Source organism: Mandrillus leucophaeus, unplaced genomic scaffold (assembly GCF_000951045.1).
Source record: "Mandrillus leucophaeus isolate KB7577 unplaced genomic scaffold, Mleu.le_1.0 Scaffold698, whole genome shotgun sequence".
In the NCBI taxonomy this organism is placed as follows: domain Eukaryota; kingdom Metazoa; phylum Chordata; class Mammalia; order Primates; family Cercopithecidae; genus Mandrillus; species Mandrillus leucophaeus.
Genome location: NW_012107563.1, coordinates 101,766 through 126,543, shown reverse-complemented (window position 1 = coordinate 126,543; position 24,778 = coordinate 101,766). Strand labels below are relative to the sequence as shown.

The 24,778-nt window shown below is 46.0% G+C and overlaps 1 protein-coding gene across 1 annotated transcript in view; it reads left to right on the top strand.

Moving 5' to 3' along the window:
- LOC105527879 (T-lymphoma invasion and metastasis-inducing protein 2-like) overlaps window positions 1-24,778 on the top strand; it is a 564,729-nt gene that overhangs the window by 538,111 nt on the left and 1,840 nt on the right. Inside the window, 11 exon segments of the mRNA XM_011964376.1 lie at window positions 9,494-9,673; window positions 12,931-12,999; window positions 13,578-13,703; window positions 14,529-14,637; window positions 16,879-17,058; window positions 18,975-19,093; window positions 20,071-20,179; window positions 21,102-21,160; window positions 22,109-22,214; window positions 23,130-23,217; window positions 23,579-23,733. Coding sequence (XP_011819766.1) covers window positions 9,494-9,673; window positions 12,931-12,999; window positions 13,578-13,703; window positions 14,529-14,637; window positions 16,879-17,058; window positions 18,975-19,093; window positions 20,071-20,179; window positions 21,102-21,160; window positions 22,109-22,214; window positions 23,130-23,217; window positions 23,579-23,733 — 1,300 coding nt within the window.

Here is a 24,778-nt window from a genome sequence, read left to right as displayed (position 1 = left end):
AGATGGGGTTTCACCATGTTGGCCAAGCTGGTCTCAAACTCCTGACATCAAGTGATCTGCCCACCTTGGCCTCTCAGAGTGCTGGGATTATAGGCGTGAGCCATGGCACCCGGCCCTACTTTCTTCCCTTACCAGTAAATCATGTCCTTCTCTTCTGGTCAGCAGATGTTGGTCTCTGGCATCACTGGCAGCTGCTGCATATAGCTCCTATTCATACCGCAATTTCTTTAGGTGACTGTTTCCTTTCAGTTTATGTTCTCATTCTGCCCAGGAAATAGAACCTTTGGAAATGGAACCGTCTAGTCTAGAAGACAAATAATATGGGGCTCTTTGGAGCAGCATTTCTTCATCCTTTTCGTACCATTTTGATAAATGTAAAACTTCCATGCCATTTCCCTGGAATTTTCAGTGTATCACTATCAAATGAATGGTTTGTCTCTCAACTGTAAACGTCACTAGGATCTTGAACCTGTTTTTTTAACTCCCACTGTACCTGCCAAAGGACTGACATGCTGCCCTTTTCCTCCTCAGCTCCACCGAGCATGCCAGTCCAGGAGAAACTGGATGTGGGGTTGCCCTCTGTCGGCCTGTGGGCCCTGCCAGCTTCCCCCCACGCACTTAACAGAGTTCAGCCCTACAATCCTGACCTGGCTGCAGTGGGGTGGCCCAGGGTAGCTGCAGCTGGATGTGCAGGCCACGGGCCCCTTGTTCCCATGTGCAGTCCAGGTGTGCAGGATCCATCTCCACTCAAGAGCATCGTCTGTGTTGGGCACGGTGGGTCACGCCTGTAATCCCAGCACTTTGGGAGGACGTGGCACGTAGATCACCTGGGGTCAGGAGTTTGAGATCAGCCTGACCAACATGATGAAACGGAAATCCTGTCTCTACTGAAAATACAAAAATTAGCCAGACTTGGTGGCACGCACCTGTAATCCCAGCTACATGGGAGGTTGAGGCAGGAGAATGGCATGAACCCAGGAGGCAGCAGAGGTTGCACTGAGCCAAGATCGCGCCACTGCACTCCAGCCTGGGCAACAGAGCGAAACTCCGTCTCCTAAAACAAACAAACAAACAAAAAAAACCTGGGAAGTCATTCAGCCCTCTGTGGTCCTACTAGATTCCATCCCTGCCAGTGATATTTGAGGATAATATTAGATCTTTCTGTAAGTTAGACAGTGACTTTCACTAAGTTCAGAGTGAGTTGAGAAAAAGTCTTGTGCAATTTTCAGTCTTTTTTTTTTTTTTCTCTTTTCCTAAAGGGAACTTTTCTGACTTAATGAATTTGTTCCAGTGTGACAGCTGACAGTGCCGTTGCGCTCTGAGATTATTTCGTAGTGCAGCCTCCTCATGCCTTCCAGACAATGAACTGGGAATGTTGTAAGTGCTCAGTGTATGAGAACACAAACCATATAAACCACACCCTTCCTGGGGCCTGACTTTCCTTAAGGATAATTGACTGTTTGTCTTAGGCCTAAATGTATTTTGTATTTTTTCTAGCTTTCTATTTAGGTGCAGGAGAAGCAGCAGAACCCTAGTTCTTCTGACTGATGTCCTGGGGAAACTCTGAGGACATTAGACTTGGATTCAGTCCAGGCTGATGGCTCAGCACAGAGTGGGTCAGGATTCAGTCCAGGCCTATGGCTCAACACAGAGTGGGTCAGCATGTAGAGGGAGAGGAGGCCGTGAGGGGCAGCCAGGGATCTGCCAAAAGATCATACTGCAAAGTGACGGGACCAGCTCACCGAACAGCGTGGCAGCCTCTTTCCTTGTAGCTTTCTGTGTTGGTTATGTCTGTTTCGGATTCCCCCCAAAGTTAACATGCTTTTCCTCTAAACCAGGAGTTGAAATATAGTACACACTGCAAATGCTGTCCTTCATCCTTGTTTCTGTATGCAACATCACCCCAAATTAGGCAGCACTTTTAAACCTTTTTTCTTAGACTGAAAGTGTTTTCTGAGCTCAAGCAATATAAACGAGTGCCATTGACAAGAGTTTGCAGTACCCAGAATCCCTAAATGAGGCCACAGCTGCACCCTGAGCCAGGAAAGGCAGGTGCCCGTAGCTCAGCTTCTGATGCAGTGGACTCCTGCCACGTATTTCATGCAGTAGCTACGAAATTTCAGGCATCGTCTTGAAATAGTTCTGTGTAATGTGATGTACCTATCCCATAGTAGTTTTTTTTAGATTCCAAAACTCACAGGAAAGTTGAAAGGCCTCAGGCTGTGATGTCTCTAAGTAAGACAAAAGAGAATATCAAAGTTGTTGTGATCAAGGGAACAGATTTCACAAACTCTCATCAAGAGGAGGCCGTCATGGCATTTTTCTAATGAAAAGTATTGCGCTGAGCCCAGATTAGAAGGTTCATCTGAGTGACTCAGAGCTTGGTTTGACAAAGACTCTGTCCCTGCATCCCTTCAAAGAGGGTCTAGACGAGCTGCTTGATCGTCCTAAGCCGTTTTCTTGCCACTCCTAAGAAATGGGTTTATGGGCTTCTTGAAAATAGACAAGAAGATGTCCTTATCCATAACATTAAAACAAAAATAACTGCTTAGATGTCTGCCTGAATCCAGAGCTCTTGAGTGGGCTGCTCCTTGTCTATAAATAAGATAAAATCATTTTTAAGCAAGGATCAACCATTAACCTTAGTATAACCTTAAAAACCTGAAACAAAGGCCCGGTGTGGTGGCTCATGCCTATAATCCCAGCAGTTTGATGGGAGGACCGCTTAAGCTCAGGAGTTTGAGGCCAGCCTGGGCAACATAGTGAGACCCCCCCTTCTCTACTAAAAATCAAAAGAACTAGCTGGGTGTGGTGGCATACACCTGGAGTTCCAGCTACTTGGGAGGCTGAGGTGGGAGGGTCGCTTAATTTCAGGAGTTTGAGGCTGCAGTGAGCTATGATTATACCGCTGCACTCCAACCTGGGTGGCACAGTGAGAGTCTGTCTCAAAAAAACAAAACAAAAACAATTTGAGAGAAAATTTTTTTGGCGGTGGGGGTGGAGTTCAATATCATTGCTTTTCCAGATAGCATAGTTTTTGGAAAAAATGTTTTCATTTAATTTTTTTATGACTTCATAAAGAAAATATTGGTTTCATGCTCTTTTATGAAAGCTGAGGCCCGTGATGAACCCAAGTTTGTAGCATTGATTGCTATGAACTGGAAAACACCAGTCTGAGGCCCCCACTTCAAGTGCCCGTGTTTTTTATTCTGCATATACACATGCCGTTATATACACATATACACATGCCACTGAATCCTCACACACTCCCAGTCCTAACTTGTGATTATCTGTTTTTTGCTTTTATTTATTTACTTTTAGAGACAGGGTCTCGCTCTGTCACTCAGTGGTGTCCTCATAACTCACTGTAACCTTGAACTCCTGCCTCAGCATCCTGAGTGGCTGGGACCACAGGCGTGTGCCACCACAGCCAGCTAACCTTTTATCTTTTGTAAAGATGGGTTTCTCTATGTGTTGTCCAGGATGGTCTTGACCTGGGCTCAAGCGATCCTCCTGCCTTAGCCTTCTGAGTAGCTGGGACCATAGGTGTGTGCCACCATGGCCAGCTAATTTTTTTAATCTTTTGTAGCAATGGGTTTCCCTTATGGTTTTCAGGCTGGTCTTCAACTCCTGGGCTCAAGTGAGCCACCTGCCTCATTCTCCTAAAGTGTTGGGATTACAGGCATGAGCCACTGTGCCAGGCCAGTCTTTTGCTTTTAAAGTAGCATTCCTGGGTTGGGGGTGGAATAGGCTCAATAGATGTCCCAGTTGTCCGCATATGAGCTGTGTTTGCCTCTCTAAGCACAGGTGGTCTCCAGAGGCAGGTGGCTGCATCCCTAGAACACCTGGGGCCAGGAGAGCCCTGATCGCATGGGAGGCAGAGGCAGCAGGAGGCGTGAGGAACTAGATTGCTTTGCCTGTGCTCTGCTAAATACCTGGGAGTGGCAGGGGCTGTGTGGACAGCTAGAGAGGGGAACAGAGCTAGAGACGGAGCAGAGCTAAAGAGGGGACTGGAGGTAGAGAGAGGAGCAGAGCTAGAAAGGGGAATGGGCCCCCTGTGCCATTTAAGGTGTGGCCTCCTCGCCTGTCAGCTGGAAAGCCCTGGAGAGTCATGGTAAAACTGCAATGCTGGCATGTTCTATGAGAAACCTCCTGCCTGTGCCTGGTGCACAGCAACTGCTCAGCAAACACGAGTTTTCTTTTCTTCTTGACCCAAGAGGCAATTTTAGCGGTAACTTGATGGAATAGGTGTTCTTGCTGCCTCTTCATCAGGAAGGACACTGAAGACTTAGAATCGAGACTTGCCCAGGAGCGTATGGAAGGCTAGGGGCTGAGACTGGACTGCAGCCCGAGCCTTTTGAGTCTCATCTGTGCTTTTCAGGCCTGTCACCACATATACATGTGAAGACATCCTAGCCCAGATAATCACTATTCCTATAAAGTGCTGATCAGGTCCACCCAGAATGTCCCTCTAATGTTCATAAACATCACGAACGATGGATGAACCGAAATGTAACCACCCCAGTGACTCCTTTAGATACAATCTGAAAAGTCACGTTTATGATTACTCTTCTCCTTCTGGGGGCCCTGCCTCCTTTTGGTCCCAAGTAATCCTCACCAACTCCCTTAGACAACAGCTAAAATGTTAAATGTGTAAAAGGTGGCTTTCTAGCACTTGAGCACTTAATCGTCGTACTTTAAGAAGTAGATTTGCTATGAAAAATCTCAGCTAACATTCACTTTTTGGAAGTTAATCTTACCAGAAAAGTTCATAAAATGAGTTCTGGTTTTCTAAAATGGCAAGATACTTTATTTGTAAGATCTTGTTACTTTAACACTGCATTGTTAGGTGTGATTTTTGACATCCCAGTAAAGCAAAGCCATAATCTTACCAGATGCCATTAAACTTATGATGCATTTTGTCAGCTCTTATTTTATACAGTATATTCAAGCTTAATATAGATTCTATAGCCCTGGGAACTGTTAGTTTTCAGGACTGCAGAATTATATTGTCTGAGCTGCTGCTGCAAATCCCAGTATAGAGATTTCAAATCAGTGAGTCTTGGAGTCTGAGTATTATCATGAACATTTTAGCTCAGTTCATAGGAGGCCACACCCAGAACACCAGAGTCATGGCTGTGATTCCATCTATTTCCTCTAGCCTGTGAGCTCAGTCCACATACCTCAGTGGGGACCCTGGGACAGGTGATCCCACTGGAGCCAGCACCACTCCCAGAAATCGAAGCAGAATGCAAGCTGTATGAAGAGTAGACTAGCAGTTCTCATGCAGGCCACACATTAGCAACATGTGGGGGAGTTTTTTAAGCAACACCCATGACAGCCAGACGCGGTGACTCACGCCTGTAATCCCAGCACTTTGGGAGGCTGAGGTGGGTGGATCACTTGAGGTCAGGAGATTAAGACAAGCCTGGCCAACATGGCAAAACCCCATCTCTATTAAAAATACAAAAATTAGCCAGGCGTGGTGGTGGGCACCTGCAATCCCAGCTACTTGGGAGGCTGAGACAGGAGAATTGCTTTCACCCAGGAGGCAGAGGTTGCAGTGAGCTGAGATTGTGCCACTGCACTCCAGCCTGGGCGTCAGAGCAAGACTCTGTCTCAAAAAAAATAAATAAAAGAGCAAGTTGCATCTTATGTGGATGGCAGCAGGCAGAGAGAGAGCTTGTGCAGAGAAACTCCTGTTTTTAAAATCATCTGATCTTGTGAGACCTATTCACTAATACAAGAACATCATGGGAAAGATCCACCCCTGTGATTCAATCATCTTCCACTGGGCCCCTCCCACAATACAGGAGAATTATGGGAGCTACAAGATGAGATTTGAGTGGGGACACAGAGCCAAACCATATCATTCTGCCCTGGCCCCTCCCAAATGTCATATCTTCACATTTGAAAACCAATCATGCCTTCCTAACAGTCCCCCAAAGTCTCAATTCATTTCAGCATTAACCCCAAAGTCTACAGTCTAAAATCTCTTCCCAGAGAAGGCAAGTCCCTTCCACCTATAAGCCTGTAAAATCAAAAGCAAGTCAGTTACTTCCTAGGTGCAATGGGGGTACAGGCATTGGGTAAATACAGCCATTCCAAATGGGAGAAATTGGCCAAAACAAAGGGGCTACAGGTCCCATGCAATTCTGAAATCCAGTGGGACAGTGAAATCTTAAAGCTCCAAAATGATCTCCTTTGACTCCATGTCTCACATCCAGGTCACGCAGGTGCAAGAGATGGGTTCCCATGGTCTTGGGTAGCTCTGTCCCTGGGGCTTTATGGGATACAGCCTCCCCCCTGGCTGCCTTCACAGGCTGGTGTTGAGTGTCTACAGCTTTGCCAGGCACAGGGTACAAGATGTCAGTGGATCTGGGCTCTGGAGGATGGTGGCCCTCTTCTCACAGCTCTACTAGGCAGTGCCCCAGTAGGGACTCTGTGTGGGGCTGCAACCCCATATTTCCCTTCTGCACTGCCCTAGCGGAGGTTCTTCATGGGAGCCCTGTCCCTGCAGCAAACTTCTACCTGGACATCCAGGCATTTCCATACCTTCTCTGAAATCTAGGCAGAGGTTCCGAAACCCTGATTCTTGACTTACGTGCACTGGCAGGCTCAATACCACATGGAAGCTGTCAAGGCTTGAGACTTGCACCCTCTGAAGCCATGGCCCAAGCTCTGTGTTGGCTCCTTTCAGCCATGGTTGAATTGGCTGGGACTTAGGGCACCAAGTCCCTAGGCTGCACACAGCATGGGGACCCTGGGCTTGGCCCAGGAAACCACTTTTTCCTCCTAGGCCTGCAGGCCTGTGATGGGAAGGGCTGCCAAGACCTCTGACATGCCCTGGAGACATTTTTGTGATTGTTTTGGGGATTAACATTCAGTTCCTCTTTACTTATGCAAATTTCTGCAGCCAGCTTAGATTTCTCCTCAGAAAATGGAATTTTCTTTTCTATTGCATTGTTAGGCTACAAATTTTCCAAAGGTTTATGCTCTGCCTCCTCTATAAGGCTGAATGCCTTTACCAGCACTCAAGTCACATCTTGAATTCTTTGCTGCTTAGAAATTTCTTCTGCCAGATACCTTAAATCATCTCTCAAGTTCAAAGTTCCACAACTCTCTAGGGCAGGGGCAAAATGCTGCCAATCTGTTGGCTAAAACATAACAAGAGTCACCTTTGCTTCAGTTCCCAACAAGTTCCTCATCTCCATCTGAGACCACCTCAGCCTGGACCTTATAATTCATATCACTGCCAGCGTTTTTGTCAAAGCCATTCAACAAGTCTCTAGGAAGTTCGAAACTTTTCCACATTTTCCTGTCTTCTTCTGAGCCCTCCAAACTGTTCCAGCCTCTGTGTGTTACCCAGCTCCGAAGTTGCCTCCACATTTTCAGTTATCTTTTCAGTATGGCCCACTCAAAAGAGAAGCGATTCTATTGAAGGAGCTCAGCCATCTGGGAGTTCCCACGGCAGACATCTGTTAGCGTCTCACCCTTACCTGCCCCTTGAGGTAGGCCTGGAACATTACTGGGCTCCTTTTCCCACTGCACCTTTGGCACATTCTCTGGTTTTCCCTTGGAGCACGCTCCCTCCAGGACATGTTACAACCCTTTCACCAAAGCCTTCCTGGACAATCGATTCCAAAATGCTGCCTCTATTCATTTAATGTGCATTATAACTCTTCATTTGTTCCACACAAGTCTGTGTTGATTCCAGACTGCCTTAGGCTATGCTTTGGGATTTCCATCCTTGATGAGTCTTACCTCTTTGTGTAGGAACTTTCTTCTACTTTTTTGGAGACAGAGCAGGCCCTCAGTTGATGCCCACTGAATTGAACTGAAAGACCAGCCAGAGATCAATGTTGAGTTTTAATGTGGATTGTATATTTCCATCATATGACAACTGTGTTGGCGGGGGTTGGGGCATAGAACAGAGAGGGCAGTTGAGAGTGGCCTGTTTTGTCTTTGGGGTGCTTCAGTTTGTCAAGAGACAGATTGTGTAAAAAGCATGCATCAGGCTACCCGGGTTGACCAACATGCTTGTGTAAGCTGTGTTCTGCAATATCCAAGCAAAGAAAATGAATTACGTAAATATTAAGAGATGCTGCTGAGAAGTTCAGCATCTTACCTAAGACAGAGATGGATAGAGGTCAGGCATGAAGGCATTTCAGCTGAGAAAAGGAGAGTTTTTTAGTTGACAGTCAAAAAGTTGCTGGCTCTTGATGGATGCCAGTCATTTGTGTTGGGAGTCAGCTGCGTTGTTCAGTAAGAATTTCAGTGCAGCAGAGGCGGGCTGAGTACTTCCTGTGCTGACCAGTGAGCTGGCTGCTGGCGGAGATGTGAAAGGAAGAAGCCACCCTGCCCTCACCGGGCTTCCAGATGGGGAGGTGGTGAGGTGGGGTGGAGATGTGTGGGCGGAATGGAAAGAATGAGAAGTAAAAGGACACTTTGTAATCTGACCTGCTCTGGCAACTGTGGAAGCGTTTCAGGGTAGACACCTGTGAGGCTTTCCAGCCAAAGGCAGGTGGATGCAGATAGGCTGTCCTTGAGAAGGCAGCAGCGCACGGTGCTTCTGTCTGAATTGGAGCTTGCATCAAAGGCCAGCGGTCCCCCCAGATAGTCATGTTCCTTTTTCTCTCTTCATCTATGTGATTCCTTTCCCATGACTGGGAGCGAGTATTTCCTCTGAGCCCACATTCCCTAGGCCTGGTCCTGGCTCCCTGCTAAGACCAGCTTAGCTCCCTCCTTGCGGAGGTTTCCCCTGGGGCTGGTTGAACCCTGGCCGCTCGTCCTCGCCAGGCCTTATGTGTCTTCTGCTCCCTGCCTGTGCGCTCTGCAGGGCTCTGCACCCTTTTAGGGTGAGGGTGTTACCATCTTCATCTGCTTCTACTCCATTACTAGCATGTGCACCAGCTCAAGACTTTTTTACTCATAATTCTACTTGCCACAAAACTGTGGAGCTGAGCGGTTAGACTGGAGGGCAGAACTGCAGGCCCACTGTGGTCAGGTCATCCTGAAATTGCTCTTGGGCTGTGTCTTTCCTGAGTCTCTCCGGGCTGTTCTGTGTGGGAGATGGAAAACTGGATTAGGCCAACCATTGAGGGGACCGGGTGGGCCTGTTGAGGCCATCTGCTCTTGTTGCTCCCTAGAAAGCCATAACTTCTTGATTTCAGAGCTACCTCACCTCGACTGCAGAGGGTCAGCCCTAGGCAATGACTCTGCAATTTCAGGTCCAAAGACACACCTAACAGCTGATGTGACAATGGAGAGCCTTGTGTGTAAACACCGAACAGGAGTGTGGGTGCACATCTTCCTTACTCAGATCCGAAATGATAGCCAGAGGGGTCTGAGGTGAATGAAACCCTTTGCCCTACACAGAGGCCCCTCTGAGATTCCTGCTGGGCACAGACAGAGACACTTGGTGCCCTTGGGGGCAGCGGATACTAACAGGGAGGGCCCCGTGCATTATTTTCCACCTCTTGTCCTCTGTCAGAGTGCTGAGCAGATCACTGCACTGTGCAGGAGTTTTAACGACACTCAGGCCAACGGCATGGAAGGACCGCGGGAGAGTCAGGATCCTCCTCCGAGGCCTCTGGCCCGCCACCTCTCTGATGCAGATCGCCTCCGCAAAGTCATCCAGGAGCTTGTGGACACAGAGAAGTCCTACGTAAAGGTAAGGGGAGCGCTGGGCATTCGTGCATTCGTGCCTCTTTGCTGATGGTGAGTGGTAAGCTGGCAGAGGTCCCCAGATCACTTCTGCCCGGGACACCGGCCACTCCCCAGGGGGACGCCTGCTCCTTGAATCAGTGAATTGCTCAAAGAAGGGAGGGGAGGAGTGAGAGGGTGGAAGAGCTGAGGAGACTTAGAAAAAAATCAGATCCTCAGCTTATTTTGTTACCAAGGTAGCTTTCACTATGGAAACAGATGTTCTGGTTTGTCATTTGCAATCTGTGGGAAGGAAGTCTGTACCGGTTTAGTAAAAGGGGAGAGAGATCATTTTAGGTGATGAGGAACTTGGGAACAATCTGTACATACGTGACGGCTGATCCAGGACCACAGTCCCGGCGGTGGCCCGGGCCAGCCCTCCCTGGTGGTTGTCATCGTGTAGAACTGGGGCACATGCACTGGGGACTGGTCGGCACGTGGGAATATCCTTGCACCATGTATGAAGGGGCAGTTGCCGAGTATCTTGAGTACCCAAAGAATTCATTTATTCATCTCATAAGCCCCAAGTCCGTGGTTTGAGAAAGATTTTTTGAAGAATACAGGAGCCTGGGGAGCAGCGTTCTTTTGCTTTAAGTGTTTCCTGGAGCTTTGGGACCATTTGAAGCTCGCTTCATTTGTCAGTTACTGGAGCAGTGCGGCGCGGTGCGGTGGGCTGAGGGTCCAGCCCTGGCTTTGCCTCCGTCTTGCTGCCTGGTGGACAGCCCCCTTCAACTCCCTTATTTGGGGTCTGAGACACTCGGTCCCCCTTCTCTAAATGCCTTCCAATTCTGAGGTGCTGAGTCCTTGAATTAAGGCTTGGCACACACATGCGGCTATTACCTTCTTTCTCTGCAAGACAGATCTGAGCTTCCCCTTTTGTTGATGTCACTGTTTTACCTGGACTTTACCTAAGGCCTTATTCACACGTAGCTTCCCAAAGCCCCTTCTTTTGGTCTCAAAGGGGAGAAAGAAAAGTTAGAGAGATGACAATTTAGTTTCATTTTCCGTTGTGTCTTGTCCTGCATCCAGGGTGTGGAGATGAAGTGAACAGCCGGGCTGTTCAGACTCAAGTTCTGAATAATCCCGTCTCCTTTTTCCATGTCGCTGTGTGGAGCTGTAGATATTTTGGAAGCTTCAGAGCCCTTCTGACATCTTGAGAATAGTCATGGAGCTCTCGCCCCCAGAGTCAAGGGCAGAGCTGAGAGAAGAATCGATGTCCCTTTTTGTTAATAGTGTTGTTAGAGTTTCCTGTTAGGCCACGCTGCACTGGGAGGGTCATTTCAGTGACAGGCTGGAGGAAAACTCAGATGGTGTCATGGGTGAAGTAGACAAGGACCGACTCTCCCTTCTCTCTGCAAGAAACCTGCACTTTGTTTTCTCAGGGCTCCTCGGGTCACAGCCCTTTGCCCCCGCAGCTCTGCGCGGACCTGACCTTGCGGCCCAGTAAGTCCTCCCGGGCGGTACCAGCCTGTGAGGAATGACTGCCAGGCCCCAGCACCCTCGGGCAAAGTAACCCGCACTTGGCACCTGTTGTGATTCACACACACACCACCGTCTCTTAATTTCCTTTTTGTTGCTGACGCTTAACACAGAATCTTGTCGTTTTTTAACCTGGATCCCTGCATGCTCCTTGAAATTGCTGGCATCTCTGTGTTCCCCGAGGTATGATTCCGTAACTTCTGTCATCTCCCTTCTCTGAGCGGTCCGGCGTGGAATATGGTGAGGGAAGGTCAGGGAGGTTTTTATTGTGAAACAGCATCCGTGTCACAGGCCTTGCCTTGCCCTCCGAACTAAGGCCAGAAAGTTCTGCGGGGCGCTTTGGGCTTTATAAAGCTCTGGGTCTTAGATTCCCCTCTTGGGAAGTGAGGGAGTTATTATAGCTGACTTTGCAGTCAACTGCCTCTAGTATTTTAGGACTCACAATTCTTCAGAATAAAGGAGAAATCTTTTCTATCACTAAACTATATCCGGGCCTTGGCTTCAAATTTTTATTATTATTATTTTGGAGATGGAGTCTCGCTCTGTCACCCAGGCTGGAGTGCAGTGGCATGATCTTGGCTCACTGTAGCCTCCGTCTCCTGAGTTCAAGTGATTCTCCTGCCTCAGCCTGAGTAGCTGGGACTACAGGCATGGGCCACCACATCCAGCCTTTTTTTTTTTTTTTTTTCAGTAGAAACGGTTTCACCAGGTTGGCTAGGCTGGTCTCAAACTCCTGACCTCAGGTGATCCACCTGCCTCTGCCTCCCAAAATGCTGGGATTATAGGCACGACCATGCCCAGCTTTGGCTTCAAATTATTAAACAAAATCTTTCGCTCATGGGTTTTGTAACTGCAGTCTACTCCCACTATACTGTTGTGCTGGAGCCTCATTTACAAGAGACCCAAATATGGCTCAGAGTTTAGCCATTAGAGCTGCAGCTCTGTAGGAATTTTTTATTGACTTTGAATATGTGAGTTTGAGATTCTGCAAATCAGTCAGCCCCAAAGTTGAAGGGCTCCCCAGATCTTGACCCTCCCAGCTCCACGCTGGACCTCACTCTGCTCCCTGAGGCAGAGGAAGCCAGGAGCTGGTTTGCATCTGACACTAGTGCCACACAGACCTCCTTCCTCTGCAGGGAAGTGAGTGCCCCTGCTGCAGTGGCCCAAAGAGAGGCAGAGGCAATGATTGAGCTATAAAGGTATGGAATCCAGCTGTTGCCTGTATTGTGGTATTAACCTCTTTGAATTAGGTGAGCAATAATCACTACTTTTAGGGTCAGGAATTTCAACAAAGGCTAGGTGTGGTGGCTCACGCCTGAAATCCTAGCACTTTGGGAGGCTGAGGCATGAGAATCACCTGAGGTCAGGAGTCAAGACCAGCCTGACCAACACGGTGAAACCCGACCCCTACTAAAGATACAAAAATTAGCTGAGTATGGTGGAGTGTACCTGTAGTCCCAGCTACTTGGGAGGCTGAGGCAGGAGAATCTCTTGAACCCAGGAGGCAGAGGTTGCAGTGAGCTGAGATCGCGCTGCTGCACTCCAGCCTGGGTGACAGAGCAAGACTCTGTCTCAAATAATAATAATAATAATAATAATAATAATAATAATAATAATTTCAACAAGGCATAAACTTCATTATCCTGATGGGAGCCTTGGGAGCTGCTGCCAGGTTGCTGCTACCCAAATCTTGTGGGTATTTTGGAGACTAAAGCATTGAAGACACTTTCTTGTGTTTTCTTTCAGGATCTGAGCTGCCTCTTTGAGTTATACTTGGAGCCACTTCAGAATGAGACCTTCCTTACTCAAGATGAGGTAAATAAAATCCCCTTCCTTCTGTCCAGTGATCCACGGGTTAGTCTCTGTTTGCCTTTTAGCAGAACTCCTATGAGATGATCTCTATTGATCCCGAAAGAACATCCCAAGACTTAAGGGTCTTCTGAGAGTCCCAGGCATAGCCTCCTCCTAAGCCACTGCTGTGGCCTCGGCTGCATGACACAGTGGCAGAGCATTTACAAAGGCAGAGCGATGGTTATGGTCTTTTTGAGGTAGAAGAGAGTGTGATCAGAAATTCCTTTTCAATACATATCTTTGTAATGTTAAACCACATAATTAGTTCTTTTCCAGTGACTTATGTTTGATTTGAATTCTGAGAACTTTACATCCACTTAAAAAGTTCCTGTAGAAATAGAGAATTATAGGGGATGGAACTGTGAAACTTTCTATGTATAAGCCATATCCCATAATGAACGTGCTGTCTTCTTAAAGGATTTACTTTCTGTCTGCTTCTCTGTGAAGAATTTCCTTGGGATTTATTTGTGGGCCTAAGAGTTAGCGTGGTATCCTGAACTTCATGGCTAATCCCCTCGTTTCAAATCCTGATCTTCACATAGATGGAGTCACTTTTTGGAAGTTTGCCAGAGATGCTTGAGTTTCAGAAGGTGTTTCTGGAGACCCTGGAGGATGGGATTTCAGCATCATCTGACTTTAACACCCTAGAAACCCCCTCACAGTTTAGAGTAAGTATCTCAGATTTAGGCTGAAAGTGAAAAGAAATGGCTAGGTGCAAAATTCTCTCATGAGAAAGAATGTCTTGTCCTGTGACTATTGACTGTTTATTGTCCTGTGACTATTTCCTTGCACCGTTTTCCTCTAGCGGGTGGTAAAGGAAGGCTGCATTTTTTTTTTTTTTCCTGGTGCACATACTTCTGGTAGTCAGAAGTCCGGCAGCACCTCCCGCGTGGTTGCTAAGCACGCACATGCTCTTTTCCCAGCTGCTGTTAAGGATATCCAGGGTGGTTGCTTCTGAAACTGGAGCTCCTACACCCTGCGCCCAATCCTTCTTCCCTGTGGTCATGTGGATCTGGGATTAACAGACTAGGTTTCTAATTGCTGGGCTCGAGCCCTCTCTTCTCTGAAGCACCAGTGCTCCATAGCATCCGTGTAAGCCACAGTGTGGTAGGAAGCCCCTCCAAGGGGACCTGGAACCATACAGACAGCATCACTCTATCCAAGCAATGCACAGTCAGCTTTATTAATGAACCTCTCAGATGGTTTGTATCCCACCTTGTCAGCTGTAGTTTTATAGAACTTTCTTTGTTTCTTGTCCTTGGATTGAACACAGTCAGTAGGCTCTGCTGCTGGAAACTTTGCAGTCAAGCTAGAGACCTGCCAGGGCAGCGCCTGGGCTGTTCCCCGCCTCCTGTGTGGACGGAGCAGGCCTGAACTTCTTTAAGGCATTAGTGCTGTGGAGTCTGACAGAAGCCATGGGGCCGTCAAATGCCACAAGCCGGCACGCATTGATTAAACCATGTCTGATTTGACTTTCCCCTCTGCCCTTCTAGAAATTACTGTTTTCCCTTGGAGGCTCTTTCCTTTATTACGCGGACCACTTTAAACTGTACAGTGGATTCTGTGCTAACCATATCAAAGTACAGAAGGTTCTGGAGCGAGGTAAGTTGCTTATGCCTTTTATGGTTTTTTTTGTTTGTTTGTTTTTCCATTTTTAACTGTTAGTAAAGGGTAAATCTGTATTTAACAGGTAGAGAGTAAGTGCAATTTTGATGTATTAAGGTCCATCCTTGACCTTGACAGTGACAAATATTCAAGGGAAAGATTTCTGTTTCTGTCAGTTTACTGGTCGCCGGAAACAAATGTGCCTGAGAGCAGAGATGTTGCTTTGCCACGTGTCACTTTGCTGTCAGTTACATCTGGATTCTTTTCTTGCCAAATTCCTTTCTCTAAAAACTTGCAACCCCAGACCCTAGATGGGAGTAGAAAGAAATGCATGCTATGTTTTTTTTTGTTTTTCCTTGTTAACCTTCTTAAGCCTGAGAAGCCACAACAACTTACCACCAAACCACTACCACCAACCTCACAAGAAGTTTGCCAGCTGGAAGTAAAGTCTCTCCGGTGCACCTGGAAAGAGCTCACATTTCCCAAAGGTTGCTCTTCGGTGCTGGTCTCTGCGCGGGCCTGGAGGGCACCTGGAGGTTTATCCTGACACCCTTAGTGCTCATTCATGTCCACAGATGCAGCTCTGCCATTGGATTTTAATCCAGAACATCATGGTATCCCAGAAGAAAAGCCCCACGTTTAAAAAGTGGGGTCTTAGAGTGCTTCAGATGAGCAAGACCCAGCCGAAATCCATCTTCTCCAGCTGCTTTAGACAGTTGTCTGACCTCTGTTGCCATTTCCTTCCACAAACACCCTCTTCTAAATTAAATTAATTAATTAATTTAAAAAATGTTCCTAGAGATGGGTCTCACTGTGTTGCCCAGGCTGGTCTCGAACTCCTGGCCTCAAGTGATCCTCCTATCTAGGCCTCCCAAAGTGCTGGAATTACAGGCCCACCACGCCTGGCCCACAAGCACCTTTGTATTGATGGTCTGTAGTACAATGAAAGCATAGCAATGTACTTATCAATACGTATTGACAATTGATGCAGTACAATGAAAGCATACCAAGGGCTTGCTCAGTTCCTCCTTTGTCATAAAGAAGAGGGGTCCTGTCACCACCTTCTTGGCCTGGTAATCACATTCAAAATGGTATTGCATCTCCTGGAATATGTGATCTTACAACACAATCCCAAATAAGGGTTTATCTTCCTTCAGAGTAGCTACATTCCAAGCAGCTGGTCATCCAATGCCAACTGGTGGAATCCAAGTAGCACTGGTGTATCCGCTGGTACTCAAACCAAATGCACCTGGATTCCTATACACACCCTTCATGGTACTAGACACTGAACAGAGGGGCAGTTTTCACTGCCAGAGAGGGTCCTACTGCCATGCCTGGTGGAAGGGAGCTGTGGCTCTGGGTGTGCGAACGGTGAATCTGCTTGGAGCTGTGGAGTGAAGGGTATAGGCTGCAGTGCCTGTCACCTTACTTTACAGGAGAAAAGATACTGCTTTTCAGAATAAGAATAAGCAACAATTAGAGTGAGGCCAGTGGGAAAAACACTGGTTTATTTTTCTTTATGAAATTTTTGTGGGTATGGTTTAGGGTCTGGATAACATTGCTTAATGGCTTTTTTGATGTTTTTTTTTTTGAGGTGGAGTCTCACTCTGTTGTCTAGGCTGGAGCGCAGTGGCGCGATCTTGACTCACTGCAACCTCCACCTCAGGGGTTGAGGTGATTCTCCTGCCTCAGCCTCCCGATTAGCTGGGATTACAGGCACTCACCACCACGCCTGGCTAATTTTTGTATTTTTAGTAGAGACGGGTTTCACCATGTTGGCCAGGCTAGTCTCGAACTCCTGACCTCAGATGATCCACCCGCCTCAGCCTCCCAAAGTGCTGGGATTACAGGAGTGAGCCACTGTGCCTGGTCACACTTCATGGCTTTTAATGAATTGTTTGAAACTCACTTTTTAGGTCACCTATAACAATATTTCTCGTGGATATGCATGAAATGTGTCTTTAAGTCAGACATTCCCGCATGTTGAGTCGGTGTTACTCTTTGGCGTGCAGCCTGCATTCCATCCTCGGAAGCTCCCAGGCTCCAGGGCGGTCAGGGCTGAGGTGGAATCCCACGCTGACAGCTGGGTGCCTGACCCGCTGATGTGTTGGGGTTTTTATTAAAGAATGGCATTAGGAGGACTATAGAAATGGATGAGCTATAAATGTTAAAAGATAAATGAAGAATTTAATTCACCCCACTGTGCTCTTCTAAGGTCTTTTATCCATCTGCTTGTAGCTAAAACTGACAAAGCCTTCAAGGCTTTTCTGGACGCCCGGAACCCCACCAAGCAGCATTCCTCCACGCTGGAGTCCTACCTCATCAAGCCGGTTCAGAGAGTGCTCAAGTACCCGCTGCTGCTCAAGGAGCTGGTGTCCCTGACGGACCAGGAGAGCGAGGAACATTACCACCTGACGGGTGAGGAGGTGGCGAGGGGCACCCCTGGGCAAGGGCCGGACAGGGCGGCGAGGGGCACCCCCGGGCGAGGGCCGGACAGGGTGGTGAGGGGCACCCCCGGGCGAGGGCCGGACAGGGCGGCGAGGCGCACCCCCGGGCGAGGGCCGGACAGGGCGGCGAGGGGCACCCCCGGGCGAGGGCCGGACAGGGCGGCGAGGGGCACCCCTGGGCGAGGGGCTGCCTGCCGTGCCCTGGGCCTGCCAGCTCACCTCTTCCCCGCCTAGTGGCACGTCCTGTGTCACTTTTCAGTTCTGCGATGGTTCATCTTAGGTTTCATGTGAATATGTGAAAGTAGCTAGGTGTCTGGTCACTCCTTTAGAGCTTACAAAATACTTGGGTAAAAATGATCTCTTCAGGGTATCACCATTCTCCTCCTATGCGGGGATGATTCCGTCTACACTCTCAAAATAAGTAAATTACCTCAGGTCACTTGGCTGTGAAACTGTGCCGCTGGAACTGAAAATCAGCCCTATTTTCCTATCACTTGGTTAAGTTTTGTGGTGGTCGCCACCCGAGCTGCTGGTCAGATTTGTTGGGTGAGGCTCCACCTTGTGGAGATTTGTGAGCAGAGTTCGGCTCCGAAACCAAACTCCCAGTGATGGGTTGCGCTTTCAAGTCGCTGCTGTTGTGTTACCATTTGAACCTGTGAAATTACTGGCCTGAGACACAATTTGTCAAAAACACAAAGCCTTGCAGTTTGATAGTAAGTAGAGGATCCTTAAAGAGGGGCTTCATTTGGCTTGGAGATAGTGATTTGTTCATATGTTGAAAGTAGGAGGTTCAGTTAAACCATAGGTGATAAAATTTCTAGGGAGAGAGAGAGACTTACTAACACTTTAGTATTACTGAATAATAAATACTGAGATGAGCATAAATTAAACTGGCTCTTTTTTCCATGACAAGCATACTTTGGTATCAAGCTCAACAAGAGGAAAGCGTTTTTGTATGACAGTTAAATTCTGTAATAATACAAATTATGTTCAGCATTCATACTGTGTAAAAACTTCATTTTGTATTAAGATCATCTTTAGAAGGGTTTGATTTAAAAAACTTCCTTCCAAACTTCCCTCCAGATAGAATTAAAATGCTGAATTGGGAGAAAAAAAGTATGAAGAATACTGAATTTAGAAGTGACCTAAAATTTTGCTTTTTGGCTTTTATAAAATAATGTATCCCTCATATTCCTTCATGGAAAGTTATGAACATATACCATATATAAATGTAAACCATTGTTCTGTCAGTCAGTTATGTATGGGGGTGTTGTTATGTTCTATTTAAACCTGGATCCCGGTTCCCAGAAGGGGAAGCCAAACTCGAGAGCTGGTGCCCTAAGCCCAGTCAGTCTTGGGTTTGAAGCCTGGCTCCATTCTCATGCTTTCCTCTCTGGAACTCTGGCAGAATATCCTGCACTCACTTTTCTCACCTGTAAAATGGGATTGATTAGTCTTTAGTTAGTTATTGTGTACACTAAATGAGATGATTCACAGAAATCACCTGTCGTGATCCTTGCTGAGTAGAAAGTGCTCCATACATGTCAGTTGTCATTATTAGTGATACTTTTCACTGATACTCTGCCTCATTTCAAAAAGAATTTGAAGTAGAAGATAATTTTGCTGTTCTTCATTCTAATGGCTGGGCTACAGTGGGCTATTGTGACTTATTTTGAATGTAATGCTCCTGCTAGTGGGTACTGGTCTGGAATCCTGAGTTGAATCTTCACTCCATTATTACTGTTGGATAGGATCTAAAACAATATAAATATTTATTTATTCTTAAATAAATATGATTTATATAAATCATATTTAAGAATATTTATTTAAGAATAAATATTTATAAATATGATTTCATATTAATAAATATGATTTCATATCTTGCAGAAGCACTAAAGGCAATGGAGAAAGTAGCGAGCCACATCAACGAGATGCAGAAGATCTATGAGGATTATGGGACCGTGTTTGACCAGCTAGTAGCTGAGCAGAGTGGAACCGAGAAGGAGGTCCGTGAGGCGCCTGCACTCTGGGAGCCTAGTGCATGTGGTGTGGGGTCTGTAGGTGACCTCTCAGATAGGCTGCCCTGTTAGGACTTCCCTGGAGGAGAAAATGCCTAAGATTTTCTTGATAACAATGTGTCTAATGAACTATACAATTTATGTATAGACGTATCATAAACTTCATTACACTGGTTTAAAATATAACCTTATGTCACGTTCACATTGGCTGGAACATCCGTGGAGGGTGAGCTGGCAGAGGCTGGGGTGGAGAAAGGACGTGGGAACTGGCAATGTGGAGTCTGGGGCTTTTCCTTTTTTATTTTGCTTTTTTTTTTTTTTTTTTAAAAACATCAAATATATTTTTTTAACATCAAACATATATATTTTTAACATCACATATTGGTGGTTGCCTGCTTACTTATAAAACTAGTCCAAGCAGGATTTGACATTTTCTGTATTTTCCTTTTTATCTGATTGCTTAATTTATAATCTTGTGCTTCTAAAGCTGGCATGCTGGAAGTAGTTTAGGCAGAAAATGGCAGGAACAGGAAAGAGCTGGAGATCAGTCCTTCACTCTGGCCAGTTTCAATGCTGGTGCTCTTTTATCAGCAGCCCGAATGGAGCTCAGAGGTGGTGGATGTACTAGATCCCAGGGGAAAGCTTACAAAGGCACTCGAGAAGAACCACGGACACTGGTAGAGTTCATCTTATGGAAATCGAGTTGGTCACAAGGCATGTCTCACCTACATGTGTGTGCATTGGAGCAAAATGCCTTCAGCTTTATGTTATTGATCAGACACTTTGGTGCTTAGCTCATATTTTCAAAACCTCCACTATTTAAGGCCCCATGTTTACAGGTATCATAAAAATTAAACCAGCTGTGCTTGCATTTTAGCAATGACTGTGTGTACATCACTATCTAACATGAGATGATCTAGCATGGGATTTCCGTATCTTCCTTACCTCCTGTTTTTACAATCTAGGTAACAGAACTTTCGATGGGAGAGCTTCTGATGCACTCTACGGTTTCCTGGCTGAATCCATTTCTGTCTCTAGGAAAAGCTAGAAAGGACCTTGAGCTCACAGTATTTGGTTAGTATTCCATTCAGAAGAATGTAGACTGAAGAGGCTGGGATTAACGAAGAACTTCACTGGCCACACCAGTCCAATTCACTCCTGGGCTCCAGGAGTTAGAATTGCTATAATGGTTGGGGACTTAACAGGGCCAGCCCCCAACTATTTAAAACTCCGGCATCTCTCTGCATCCTCATTATCTTGTTCTCCCTTCTGCTGCTTGGCTCAGGCCAAGTGTTACAGGAACAGATCCCTGAGGCTATTTTGAAACCCGCTATCTTTTCTTTTTCTTTTTCTTTTTTTGAGACAAGGTTTCACTCTTGTTGCCCAGGCTGGAGTGCAATGGTGTGATCTCTGCTCACTGCAACCTCCACCTCCCAGGTTCAAGCGATTCTCCTGCCTAAGCCTCCTGAGTAGCTGGGATTACAGGTGCTCGCCACCACGCCCAGCTGATTTTTGTATTTTTAGTAGAGATGGGGTTTCACCATGCTGGCCAGGCTGGTCTCGAATTCCTGACCTCAGGTGATCCACTTGCCTCAGCCTCCCAAAGTGCTGGGATTACAGGCATGAGCCACCGCACCTGGCCAGAAACCTGCTATCTTAATAGTCTGCTGCATTTCAAGATGTTTTAATTCTCTCTGAGAGTTGGGAGAGCAAGTGACAGTATATTGTCACTGAGAGAACACAGTTTCAATAAAACAAAGAGTTTAAAAAAGCCAAGATCAACTTCCAATAGTAGCTTGTAAATAAGCAGGTGCTTCTGCATAGTTCAAATATGAGCAAAAGGGAAGTACCATTTATTCACTCATGTGTTGGCAGAGTAAGGTCTTAGAGACTCATACATTTGAAGAGTGTTATTCTGTTAAGACATTCAGCTCTAGTTTAACCTTGGAAGAGTTTGCATAAAATAAAGACTTTCTTTCTCTTTTCCTTTCTTTAGTTTTTAAGAGAGCCGTCATACTGGTTTATAAAGAAAACTGCAAACTGAAAAAGAAATTGGTAAGGCAAAAATTCGTTTTAATTTAAGCTACCTTTTCATGGCTGTATCTTCCTATTAACGTTGAACTGAAAAGCCCACTGAGCACCACGGCTGTGCTGACTGATACTGCTTACTCTGAGGGTCACTAACCCCATCACATACTGAGAGCGTTTCTGAGTCTCCCCGTGAAAGATGTCTGTTTTAAAAGAAGATGTACAGCTGGGCATGGTGGCTTATGCCTGTAATCCCAGCACTTTGGGAGGCTGAGGCTTGAGCCCAGGAATTTGAGACCAGCCTGGCCAACAAGGTGAAACCCTGCCTCTACCAAAAATACAAGAAGTAGCTGGGTGTGGTAGCACGTGCCTGTAGTCCCAGCTACTTGGGAGGCTGAGACAGGAGGATCAATTGAGCCCAGGAGGTGGAAGCTGCAGTGAGCCTTGATCATGCCACTGCATTCCAGCCTGTGCGACAGAGTGAGACCCTGTCAATAAATAAATAAGTAAATGAAGTAGATAAATACTCATATGGGGGCCTACATAGAAGATCAACTTTTATATCCCTGAAAATGGCCCATGGTTGTTCCATACACAGTCTGTGAAACTTTGGTTTATTTTCAAATGCCTTTTACCTTGACTCAGAAAAACAAAAACAAAGCTTAGCTGTGGATACCATATGCCATTGGTTTACCATTCAGAGATAGCGTGAGGGCGTGGAAGCCTTGGCTGCTCTTCTCGCTTTGAGACCTGTAACTGATTCTGAACCACAACTCGGCCTCCCCACCTTCCCCAGCACGTGAGGTCTTTGAGAATTGGGTGCGTAGCTGATTGACTTCTGTGCCCTGAACACCCACATGGCTGCTCGGAGACTCGCCCACAGGGAGAACATAAACTCCTATTCACCATGCACACATCCTCCCCCAGTTGAGACAGCTTCCCTAACACTTTTCTTGGTGGGCCTTCATGTTACAGCCCTCGAATTCCCGGCCTGCGCACAACTCTGCTGACTTGGACCCATTTAAATTCCGCTGGTTGATCCCCATCTCCGCGCTTCAAGTCAGACTGGGGAATCCAGCAGGTAACTGTTTCATGCAGTATGATGCCAGAAAAAGCATTTCAGTAGACTTCACTGTGGAATGAAAAGTAAGAAAGGACCTTGGGGATAATTTTTGGTGCCTTTTATTTTATAGACAAGGAAAACGAGGACAAAGAGAGGTTATTTTGCTGTTCCTTAGCAGACTTCTGGGAGAAAGTAAATGCTAGTGGATAGCTTTTTCTTTGCCAAATGCCTTTCATTGTTTCCTTATTGTCTCTACAATAGTTTTCAACATTTTCCTTTCTGCCTTGATACCCTAAAATGTATTAGAAAAACAGATCCACAAATTTATGTTTTTACAAATTTAGAATATAGCAGAAAATTCCTTAAGGTTAGGTAGTACTTTAGGTGATATAAAAAGAAAAAAATCTTTGACTCTGGAAAATGTTCAGAGATCCTTCCAGAGTAACCTTGTTTTGGTGACAGGCCTCTGGTGACAGAAGAGGCCAGCAGGCTGAGTCATGCAGTGACTTGCTGGGCTTCTGTTTAACTTTTGTCAGAAGTGCTTATGTTTTCTAGAACATGACTGCATTTGGGGTTGGCCTCTTTTACCTCAAGTATCCCAGTTCCTGTTCCATCCAAGGAAAGGGCAAAACTGCAAAGGAGGGTTGAAGAATAGGATCCACCAAATCTCTTCCCCAGACAGGGGCTCCAGAGAGGGGGCAAAGGCAGTTCAGATGGAGGAAAATCTGCAACAGGAAATGTAAAGAGTAACCAAAAGGCATTTCAGTTCGTGTAACTGTGAAAATCATACATAGAACAAGCCACAGAAGAAAACGAGCCAGGACTGGGAATATTAGACTTTCTTAACTCATGAGATTTAAACTTCACAAGTGTTCTTAACCGCAGCATTTTGGGCAAAGTTGTAGACTCTTGTTTCCATTTCCTTTTACACAGGGACAGAAAATAATTCCATATGGGAACTGATCCATACGAAGTCAGAAATAGAAGGACGGCCAGAAACCATCTTTCAGTTGTGTTGCAGGTATGACTGACTTCCAAAGATTAAAACCAACAGAAATAACATAGAATTACATCTCTTAAGGAAGGGAGTTTATATTTAGTGCCCTCCTGAATTTTGATGACATCAGGGTCACACTCCCCACCCTCCGAAAAAGGCAACTGAGGCCGCTAGTAGGAGAATACATTGATTAAATAAATATCAGAATCTTAAGAGTGATCAATTCTCACCTCCTTTTGTATGGGAGGCCACAGGGCACTGCTGTTGGGTGGCTGGCTGGCAGCCTGGCCCAGCAGGTGCAAGGTGCAGGAACACGGGCGGGCGTGGAATGGAAGCACGATGAACACTCTGGACACTTCTGCTCTTTTCTCTCCCCCCCACCCAGTGACAGTGAAAGCAAAACCAACATTGTTAAGGTGATTCGTTCTATCCTGAGGGAAAACTTCAGGCGTCACATAAAGTGTGAATTACCACTGGAGAAAACATGTAAGGATCGCCTGGTACCTCTTAAGAACCGAGTTCCTGTTTCAGCTAAATTAGGTGAGAATTTTGCCAGCCTTGTGTTTATTCAAGCAAACATTATGAGCTTCTGAAAAGGATATATGCTCTTGTAATACAGCTGTGAGTTTTCACTTTGTAAGTCATCAAGGTACTTTTATCTCCTTTGAAGAAACCTAAACATGCCTCTTGCTCCCAGACATTCTAATGGAAAATACAGCCACCCCCAACCCCCAATCCCTTGTCTTCCTACCAGCTGACATAGTCCAAATGTATGATTTTGTTTCTTCCACTAAGATGTGCATGGGTCCAGGGACTTTGTTTTCCTCACTGCTGTATTCCCAGTGCTCAGAGCAGTGCCAGGCATCCTGAAGGTCAATGCTGAATGAAGATCAAGAACCTTACACAGAGGGTCTCCACCTTCTGATGGTTCAACCTACAATTTTTTGACTTTACCATGGTGTGAAAGTGACACACATTCAGTAGAAACCGTACTTCGAATACCCAGACAACCATTCTGTTTTTCGTTTCTAGTGCAGCATTCAATACATTTCATAACACTTAATTATAAAACAGACCTTGTGCTTTGTCCAACCGTAGGCTACTGTAAGTGTTCTGAGCACACTGAAGGCAGGCTAGGCTAAGCCACAGTGGTTAGTAGGTATATTAAATGCATTCTCGATTTCAATATTATCAACTGAACAATGGGTTGATTGGGATGTAACGCCGTCTAAGTTAAGGGGCCTCTTATACTCGTTCTTAATCGATAAGGCACCAAGTAAGCATTTCAAATCACATTATTCTGCTTGTTTCTAAAATTTCAGCTTAAGTTTTCAGAACCTTATTTCTACATTAACTATTTTGTTATTATCTTTGTTGTTTTTAGTCTTAGAAAATGTAAAACTTCTCTTTTTCATGTCAAATCAATGTGACCTCTTCAGATTTACCACGTATTTACTATTTTCTCCACTGTCAAAATAAACTGGCCATCAAAATAACATGCTGTTATTATTTGTAGAAACACCAAAACTGAGAACTCCCTTGCTTCTTTCAATCCAAGAGAACAGAACTACACACACACACCCCC